The sequence below is a fragment of the Oratosquilla oratoria genome, chromosome 11, assembly GCF_046742065.1.
Source record: "Oratosquilla oratoria isolate Oo_2021 chromosome 11, ASM4674206v1, whole genome shotgun sequence".
Lineage (NCBI taxonomy): Eukaryota > Metazoa > Arthropoda > Malacostraca > Stomatopoda > Squillidae > Oratosquilla > Oratosquilla oratoria.
The window spans coordinates 52,225,539-52,236,478 of record NC_134787.1 but is presented as its reverse complement, the minus strand read 5'-3'; the positions used below and the strand labels follow the sequence as shown (position 1 = coordinate 52,236,478).

The 10,940-nt window shown below is 45.2% G+C and overlaps 1 protein-coding gene across 1 annotated transcript; it reads left to right on the top strand.

Annotated features, from left to right (window-relative positions):
• The first annotated feature begins 7,195 nt into the window (after positions 1 to 7,195).
• On the top strand, positions 7,196 to 8,478 carry LOC143029491 (uncharacterized). Its single transcript, XM_076192150.1, has 2 exons — positions 7,196 to 7,599; positions 7,841 to 8,478. The coding sequence occupies exons 1-2, from the start codon at positions 7,196 to 7,198 to the stop codon at positions 8,148 to 8,150; spliced, it is 714 nt and encodes a 237-aa protein (XP_076048265.1). The 3' UTR covers positions 8,151 to 8,478.
• The last annotated feature ends 2,462 nt before the right edge of the window (positions 8,479 to 10,940 follow it).

Genomic DNA, 10,940 nt, shown 5'->3' with positions numbered 1-10,940 from the left:
GGCCAGACGGAGCCAATTTGTCAGCTACAGGGTCGTGAGGCCTGAACCGGACAGGCCGCCTGAGCGTGCATGGGGCCCTTAAAAGGCGTTTACTTCCGGTTCTTGTGATGTTCGTGCCATAAGCTGGATGGGACGAATGTGCAGCCTCATTGGTTAGAAAATTGCACGATAAATATAGAAGAATCACGAGAGACCTGTACTCTTAATATTCTACATTCATTCCATAATCCCAGCTATGATCTACAGATATGAAATTTGAAAACTGGCGAAAATGACGGAGGCGAAAATGGTAGGCGTGGACAGAGGGCAGTGGAAAACAGAGGAAGAGTGACACAGGTAAGATTTGTTGTTGGTGATTTCGCAGCGTCGGTCAACTGTGACACCTGAGTTCCCGATGAAAGTGATCGCCCTCTCAGACGCTAACCAGAGAATCTCCACCACAGTTCTGGACTGAAAGTAAAATTATTATTATTATTATTATTATCACTATCATTATCATTATTATTATCATTATTATTATTATCATTATCATTATTATTATTATCATTGTTATTATTATTATTATTACTACTACTATTATTATTATTATTATTATTATTATTATTATTATTATTATCATTATTATTATTATTATTATTATTATTATTATTATTATTATTATTATTATTATTATTTTGTCAAGAATAACTATCACTTTTAATCTTGGGGACAATAGCGTGCCGAAGAGGTGGAGTTCTGGAAGTGCCTAAAGAGATGTTTAGAAGGGTTCTGGAACAAAGGAATGGTAATAGGCAATATTTTTTTTAAGTCTCCAATCATAAAGGAATCCTGAGTCTTGGTCAGTAAGGATGATTTCCCTAAAATCCCTAAGATATTGACTGCATAAATCATGCAGTTTAAAGGTAGTTGGTGAGCAACAATGGAAATGGTAAGATAAAGAGACAGAAAAATAGGACAGCAAATAGAGAAAGTGCCTAAATGGACGCCAGGGGATGGTAAGCGTGGAAGAGGAAAGCCAAGCAGAAGGCGTAAGAACGAAATAGAAAAAAAAATGCAGGAGTGATTTGGCAAAGGTTGACACAGTTGTGTGAATCATGAGAGGTGGAGAGGCCTTTGTTCAGTAGTGGACATCGAAAGACTAATATGATATTGTATATACACAGGTGTAATTTCCGAAGGATTGATGGGCATTAGTTTCCGCCCAGACAATATTTTGAATATACTGAATCCACATTTTTTGAGTAATTATAGTCGTAATCCCCATGCTGAGTTGTTAAACATATAAAAGAAAATAATAATATATAAATAAAAAATCGACCTTGATGTATGTTAGATGTAGAATTGTGGATGGCCTAAGGCACAGGTAGGGCAGGCGGCGTCTCTTCAAGCGGTCCGGTAGGGCAGGCGACGGGGGGTCCGGCAGGGCGGTAGGACCATAAATGGAACAGACTTCGCAAATGCGAGACGACAAAAAAAGTAAGTGGCCTGGTAACGTTAGACGAGTATCGCGGTATAAGTAGTTATGGTTAGGCAATTATCTAATTACTGAACGATACACTCCGAATGACCAGCTTGCAGCCAGGTGGGTTCATTAGGAAATGTACAACCCATCCCCAGTATCCAGTGAACTTTCTCATGTTCAACAAGTACCCGTACTATGGCACTATCAAGTCTGTGTGGTGACAAACGTTGTGATTTCATATTTTCGCGTTATTTACAATCGGAGATGACCAGGCACGTTCTTCCTATGCCCCTCTGACTGTTGCTGTCCTTCAAGATCTAAGTTGCTTTCTTTGGCGGGCTCCGTTCATTTGTTTCAATATTCCTCACGTCATCACTATTTTTGTTCCATAGTTTATCATGCATCATTTATGATTTCTGATCCGTTGTCATGGCTTATCTTAAGTAGGAATGTTTTCGATTTTTTATTGTTCAATTTATTATTTTTTTCTGTCATGTCTTAGTTTTCAAATATCCAGTTTCCTGTCATTCTATTGGAGAGTGGTCTAGGGTTTCCATATTGTCCCGTCTATAAATACACACGCACTATATATAAATATTTCAAGGTCCCGTGACATATCGTTTTATTTATTCATTTATTATACATCTGAAGGAGGTTACTGGTTGCCGCGGTATTGTAACACATCATGTTTCAGACACTCCCCAAAGTAGGACAAATATAACCTTGCTATGGTAGTTGTCTTAGAAACATACTGTAAGGCCAGGGATTTAATTGAGTATTGTTTTTCGTTTATTTTCTTTTTGTCGAAGGTTCTACACGCGAGATCACGCGTAGATATGGGTGACATTACATCTCTCACTCCACCCCTCCATTACGTCATGGGGACGTATTCGTATGTAAGCATAGACTAGGAACCTCAAATTTAGGCGAAGGAGAAAACCCCCACCCTCCAGTTCAGGATTCCATTAGAGGAATATTTTTTAGGAATTTTTAACATATGTTACATCACGAAATGGAAGTCAGCATCTTTGTCCAAAGATACGAACGCTCAAAGTCATTATTGGGTATAACGCTTGAGATTAGTCATTCTGAGTCAAAGGCCCATCCCTAAAAAGTAGGTTCCAGTGTTTCGATGAAATATACTTGAATATAATTGAAATTAATGGCAAAATGGAATCATTAGCTAGAATCTATTATAATTTGTTCAGTAGAACGGATTCTGAGTCGAAGACCCGTCCCTAACAGATAATGGGATAGGGGGAATTACATTTACATAAAACATATACATGAATCGATGGAATCTTTTGAAATAGACTATAGGAATTAACAAATGATCGTCTATGAAAGGGATTGTGACCAAGAATACTCTCTCAAAACGATAAAGAAAAATTATGATTAGGTTAGGATATGGGTTAGGTTAGATTAGGTGTAAAGTGATATTCAAGAAGGCGTAAGATCCACACGTTCGTTTCACGCCATTGAAGCGTTGAATCTGTAAACCACCTATTCGCTACCTCTCTAGATCTCACAGATTCTTCATAAATAATAATCCAGGGTAAGGTTTTATCTTATTTATTTATTTTGATTAGAATATGATTGGATAGGAATCTCAAAGGAAAAGATACGAGCATTCTTGTACGGCGCGGAAGAGATATTTCTACCCCCACGTCATTGTCACATCCTTGCATGGTGTAGTAGCGTTATATTTTTACCCCCACCCCACGTTTATGTCTACCAGGATAATAAATACTTATTTCATATAATGTTCATTTTATTTTGAATATACTTAAGTATATCACAGGTCTGTAAATCAACTGGTTGTAAACTTGAAATTTCCTTTAATCCACCTAACCTGCCATGGGGGAATGAACTCTGCCATGGGGGAATGACATCTAAATCCCATGCCGGTCCCAAGCCCGGATAAAAGAGGAGGGTTGTCATGACAGGCCTAGCTAGCCGGTGACGTAAAAAGACCTATTTGCTCGAGAAACTCAAGGGACAACCTCGGAACCACCTAACCTGGATTTTGCAAATAGTAATACTTAAACGACCTGAAAAGGGGGGGGGGGTGAATTGAAATCGTATGTTCAATCACGAACCTCACATAGTCACGTGTATATATATATATATATATATATATATATATATATATATATATATATATATATATATATATATATATATATATATATAATGGTTGGGATGGTGTCAGCGATTACTAATCAAAATAATCCGACTTAACGTAGGATTTCCCAATCACATTATATAGATATATTTGACTAATTTTCATCATCATGCGTGGTGCTCTTGATTGAACACGATTTTAAGAAGGCGTACTATACATCTCCATCTTTTCATTTACATAACCATAGTAGTCATTCTGACACTACGTATTTTGGGTCTCGGTGGTGGCACTATAATACTATCAACATTAGGTCTAAAGACGAGTCACGAAATAGACAACATGGCAACTGGAGCAGTCATGGCGTGCACTCAAGCCACACACCCCAAATAATTCACGGCTAAGTAATTAAAACGTGTCCTGAAATACTGTAAAAATGTCTGAAGTTTGAGACAACAGTACCTGTAAAGGTTGTCATCGAGTCAAGGGATATGAAAAGGATGTGGGAAAGAAGAACAAAAGACGGATGGAGGAGGAATGAATCGAATGCAATCATTGATAGTGGAGGAACAGAGATGAGGAGAGTAGATGGAAATTTTTGATTGGATATGTGGAGGAGGAGGGAAAGATGGATTTACAAGTTATGTTAAGACACTATCTGCAAAATGTAGTGTCACGGCGAACCGCGACAGAAAAAAAAAATTGTGTAATATATATATATATATATATATATATATATATATATATATATACATATATATATATATACATATATATATATATATATATATATATATATATATATATATATATATATATATATATATATATATATATCAACAATTCAGATGCTACAGATTGCCACCCATCTTCTGGAGTAAGCGGTCATTATTCCGCTACTATTTGACTGCCAATGACATGAACCGAAGGATGAGTTGTACTGTGCTGCAGGTTAGTCATATGGTAGGACTTGGGACATGGGGTAGGTGGGTCCTAGTCCGCTTTCCATTCTTGGTTGAAAGGAAACTCGACCGTCATTGGTTCGTTTATTCTTCTAACCTCATCCAAAAGTTTCCCAAACCGGGGAAGGGAGGGAATTGAGAACTTGCGTCCCATTCAGTCTCCTACTAGTTCCAAGACTAGTTTCTGAGACCAGACTCGTTCTGTTCTCCAATACTGGTTCCCTGTAAGTTTACAACTTATTCAGAAAAAATACCACATCAATGCGAAAATGGAGTAGGGTATCTGAAAGATTCGTGAGGCAGAAGAAATCCTTAGAAGACTAAAGCGAGGTAACATGAGGTTAATATGCCTCTTCCTGTAATCTAATATAGGATAGGTCTCTTCGGAAATCTTTAAATTACCCTACTTAAGGTTTACAATTGATTTTAGGTTAGGCTATGGTAGGTTAGGTGTAGGCTAACCCCCTAAACAGCAGCCATTTCGTGACATTTTAATGCCTAAAAAAAACTATATAAATGAGAACTTTTGGCACAATTTTACTTTTCTTAAACAGAGTATATATTTATGAGAACCGAAAAGGGTTATCCAAACACGTAGCAACAACACAAGGCCTGGGGTTATTGCCAACATCCGTGTAACTTGCATTCCCCTTTTACGTCTCATTTCCTTTCTCTATATCGGACGTGGGATCGTTAAGTAAATTCTAAGAACTGGTTCTGACTTTAACTCTTACCTTTTAAAAGGGACAATTTGACGAAGATATTAATAGCCTGGGTTGGCTGTCTTAGAGTGCCTACGTGGTATCTCTCTCTCTCTCAGACCACGTGAGTCTGATCAAAACATCGAAAGCGTTTTTTATCCCTTCTTTCCGATAGAGAGTAAGAATATATATTTGACATAGTAACAATTATCGGCTGAAAGAAACCTGCACAGCGAAGCTATAGCGATAATCCCATACCACACTCCTGGTCATATGGCCATTTCCCGAAGGTTGAGTGTGGTTTGAATTTTCCGCCAAAATCATCGGAAATTTAAAATTCCCGGCTCTGTGCAGGCATGCGCATTGTCGACCCCACCTCCCCCTCCCTATCCCCTCCCTTCTTACCCGGCTAGCTCGAGCCGGACGTCGCGTCACTTAGCATCGCGGAACCAGACGAGTCGGTCACTCCACAACCCACCTTCTTTTCATGCCGGTAAGTCTGGTTCCTGCTCGTGCTCGTGTGTTCTCGTAGGGAGCCCTACCTGTTCTCCTGCAGTTTTTCCCCTTCGGTGTTGTGTCCAGACACCTTTGGGACACCCCTTCTATGATTATCATTATTCTATTTTCAGACCAAACGCTTGTGTGTGGAATCCGGCTGCACAGCCAGGATCTCGTCAGACGGCCACCACGACCTCTGCTCCCGCCATGCCCCTTGTTTCTCACAAGCTGGCTTTAACCCCCTAGCCTGCGTTGTGTGCAAAGCGCGGGTTGAGGAGATTCGTGCTGCTCCTCCCAAAACCCGTTCCAAGCTAGCCGCCCTCGAACTTCTTCGGGAGGCATGGCGCAGAGCTCGGAAATTGAAATCCGCTGACGACCCCCCCCCCTGGTGTGGGCGGATCCGGCGTTAGGCGTGGAATTGGGCCTCGTTCGCCCTCGCCATCCGTCTCCCTATGTCTCCGAGACTTCCGTTGGTGGACAACCTGGGCCTCTCGGAGTACAAGGGGACGAGTCTGATGTTGCGGAGTATGGTGTCCCCGAGCGTCCTCAGGCCTCTCGGCAGCCCCATACATCCGACCATCAAGGGTCCTTAAAACCCTTACGGCTTGCTTTGTCAAGCACCCCCACGAACTCGTCTTCCTCCCTAGTTCACTCACGTGAACCCGGCAGGAAATCTCGCTCGAAAAAGAGGTCTGCCTCACCGAGGTCCAGGACGCTCAGCTTGTCCCCACCCTCCACAGCCTCTCCCCCCAACTCACCCTCCCTTCCTCGCTCTCCTTTTCCTCGCCGTAAATCCCACAAGGGCAGGGAGCCGGGGGACGAAACGAGGGGAGAGGGAACTCTGGCTGCCCAAGTGGCTGCCCTCCTTCCGTCCCTGATAGGCCCCGTCCTTGAATCGGCCCTATCACATTATCCGGCCTTTCAGGCCGCGCAAATCATAACGCACCCCTCTCCAGAGCAACCTCCTATTGAACCTACGGCTCTAGCCCCCCCTCCCACTCTCCCTCCTGGTCCTTCCCTCCGCCCCTCCGTGCCGGCGACAGGTATAGGACTAGAAGGCCCCTCTCAGGAGGAACCCCCCAATCAGACGTCCGTCGGGTTGGACGGGGTGGAGGACCACTACAGTTCTTCTTTACCTTATCCTCCTACCATGACGGACTCTTGAGTTCACCCCTTCTCATGGTGTGACCTTCCCCGGTCCTGGGAGTACTCGTTTGGAGAAGATCACAAGCTAGTGGCCTGGTCTCCCGACTACTCGCTACTGGAGGGCTGGAGGAGGAGAGATGACGTTATCCTAAAGTGGGCCAACGACGCGGAGGGGGCTAAGGTTCTATATAAGATTCGACCCCTCTCCGCCCCGGCCTCCACGCCCTCCAGGATTTCCACCTCTAACACTCTGGACGCATTAGGTGCTCTCCTGGAGAACCCTCGTTTAAACCCTGATGGGCATATGTTTGTCGACAGGTCGGGGGACTCACCGGCGGTAGCACTCTCCCCAAACGCCTGGTTCCCGCAGGAGAAAGGGGGGAGAGCCTTAGACATCCCTGCTCTCGAGCGGGCCCAAGACCAACCCAAGACGGTTCCTCCTCGACGGCATATCCCTTCATCATTCCCCGTCGTCCTGCCACCACCCTTCGCGCCGGAGGGCCTGCGCGATTGCTTGTGGCACTCGGGCAGGGACCCCGCCCTCCCCCATCAACTTAGTGAACCGGAGGCTAAGTTGCTGACGACGGAGGCCTCGACCAGACAAGACCTTGCCTCTACCATCTCGACCGTCACGGCAATGGCGATGATGAGGAACTGGCTGACGACGCTCGCCACGAGCTTTGAGGACTTCCCGCGGGAAGAATTGAGGTGAGTGGGATATTTCAATCTATAGAGGGTCCAGACCTGTCCTGGCGAGAGACACTCAGGTAGCGTCTTCACCCAGGACGGAGCCTCTTGACTAGCGCCCGAGGACGAGGTCGTTCGGAAACGACCTCGGCTTCGCATATGTTATACGTTCTACAATTGAGCGATGTGACTTTATTACACCCTCCGGGGATCGGGATCCTTCTCGCCCTACTAATTTGATTCGCGTGTTTTCTGTATGCAGAGACACCCTGGCGGCACTCTCTACCGTGGCAGAGGGTACAGCCAACATGGCGTCATCAGCCCTACCCCCAGCAGCGAGGGCCTTCACCGCGGCTCGTCTGGCAGCTCGTCAGTCTGCAGCGCGGTCGGCCCCGGAGATAGCTCGCCGGGGCGTGGTGAGAGCAGCTCCCCTTTCCCGTGGTCTGTTCGACCAGGAAGCGACAGACCGCGTCTTCGCTACGGTCCCGACCGTCATCCAGATCCAACAACCCTCCCAACAGGAGATTCCAGGACTTCCTTCGGAGACACGCGATAGTGACCATCTCCGCTAGCACAGTTCTGGACTTCCTGTCTTGGCTAGCTGACACCACCAACAGGGCACCGGAAGGCCGACCCGGGCCATGCCCCCCACGCCCACAACATCAGAGGCCTCGCGGCATCGCTGGCGTTTCTCCGCACCCACTCTGTGGAACGGGTGCAGGACCTCGGGGGCTGGGCATCAGCAACTTCCTTCAGGACACGGTATCTCTACCACTCGATCACCCCTGTCCCATGTGTCGCCATGGGAACGGCTCCACCCCTCTCTTCGCAAAAGAAGGGGGGGCAAAGGGCGACCGAGGGGTAGGGGAAGGCCCAGGAACCGCTGAGCAAGATACAATATTCTACATAGAATTTATGCACTATGTGAATTGTACAATATTATTTTTATAAAAAATAAATAAATAAATGATATATATATATATATTGATATTGATATCGATATCGATATAAGTAAAAAAAAAAAAAAAAACAGGTCGAAATGGACATGACTTCTCCTATTCAACTTAAGCTAATCTATAGTCATGATGGTCAAGAACTTTACCATGTTGAAATTAATTTCAACGCTCACTGTGACTCAGGTCGAAATGACCATGACTTTTCCTATTCAACTTGAGCTAATCTACAGTCATGATGGTCGAGAATTTTACCATGTTGAAATTAATTTCGACGCTCACCGTGACTCAGGTGGAAATGGACATGACTTTTCCTATTCAACTTGAGCTAATCTACAGTCATGATGGTCGAGAATTTTACCATGTTAAAATTGATTTCGACGCTCACTGTGACTTAGGTCGAAATGACCATGACTTTTCCTATTCAACTTAAGCTAATCTGTAGTCATGATGTTCAAGAATTTTACAATGTTAAACTAATTCAACGCCCACTGTGACTCAGGTCGACATGAACATGACTTTTCCTATTCAACTTAATTTAATCTACAGTCATGATGGTCGAGAATTTTACCATGTTAAAATTAATTTCGACGCTCACTGTGACTTAGGTCGAAATGACCATGACTTTTCCTATTCAACTTAAGCTAATCTGTAGTCATGATGGTCAAGAATTTTACCATGTTAAACTAATTCAACGCCCACTGTGACTCAGGTCGACATGAACATGACTTTTCCTATTCAACTTAATTTAATCTACAGTCATGATGGTCGAGAATTTTACCATGTTAAAATTAATTTCGACGCTCACTGTGACTTAGGTCGAAATGACCATGACTTTTCCTATTCAACTTAAGCTAATCTGTAGTCATGATGGTCAAGAATTTTACCATGTTAAACTAATTCAACGCCCACTGTGACTCAGGTCAACATGAACATGACTTTTCCTATTCAACTTAATTTAATCTAGTCATGATGGTCGAGAATTTTACCATGTTAAAATTAATTTCGACGCTCACTGTGACTTAGGTCGAAATGAACATGACTTTTCCTATTCAACTTAATTTAATCTACAGTCATGATGGTCCAGAATTTTACCATGTCAAAATTTATTTCAACGCTCACTGTGACTCAGTGATGTCACGGTATGATGACGTCATTGTGATAAATTGACGTCACCATGTAGTCCTATGACGTCAATTTGTGTCCCTGTGACGTCACGAGACGATCCTATGGCGCCATGATCAATCCGGTGACGTCACAGTATAATCACATGATGTCACTAGGTATTAAACATATAGAAGTCCGCTTGTGGGTGATGAGACGTCACAAATTGCCATAGCACACTATTGGATGAAGACGCTCGCCACGGGCTTCGAGAACTTCCCGCGGGAAGACTTGGGGTGAGTTGGATACATACCGAGGGTCCAGGCCCGTCTTCGTGGGAGACGCTCAGGGAACGTCTTCACCCAGGACGAAGCCTCTTGACTAACGCCCACGGACGAGGTCGCTCGGAAACGAACTTGGCCTCGCATACTCCCTTTCGGTTTCTCGCTTACCCCGAGGATCTTCACGAAACTAGTGAGAGTGGTAGGCGTACGTTGGACGGAAGCAAGCGTCTCCACACTCATGTTCCTAGACGGCTAGTTGATGCATTTGCCCACCGGGGAGGGTGCATCGGCCGACATCTCAATGGCTCTGAGTGTGTTGGCGGACGTGGAGTTCGGGGTGGACTGGGACGGGTCTGCCCTTGCTCCCACACAGACTTTATTGGCTCGGGATTGAGTGGGACACAGTCAGCGTCCTTCGGGTGCTCCCCTGCGCCAAAAGAGCGTGCTTCTCTCACACGTCCTCCCTCCTTCGGTGGCGGGGGGGGGGGCCTCAACTTCGCGACCCCGGCCCTTCCACTGAGCCGCTTGGGGCGCCGACGGCTGGTACGGGAGGTCGACAGGAGCATACTGCTTCTCCCGCGTGACCTGCCCGGGCCGATACCCTCAGCACTCCACAGGTTGTTGCGTCCCTGGCTTCGGTCGGGGGCCCTACGCCGGTCGCTGGAGTTTCTCCGCACCCACTCTGTGGAGCGGGTGCGGGACCTAGGGACTGGACATCGACGACTCCCTTGGGGACACGGTGTCTCTACCACTCAGTCGCCCCTGTCCCATGTGTCGCCATGGAAACGGCTCCACCCCTCTCATCTCAAAAAAGTGGAGGGGGCAAAGGGCAACCGAGGAGTGGGGAGGGGCCAGGAACCGTTGAACAGGATACAAATTTCGTATAATTTACGCATTGTGTGAACAGTGCAATGTTGTGCATGTCACATTCTTCGGCGTGGGTACTTGACGTTTCTGTCTCCCCTCTACTGAGTGATAAAATGAATAAGTCTCCCATAGGAAAGACGCACGTAATAACGGT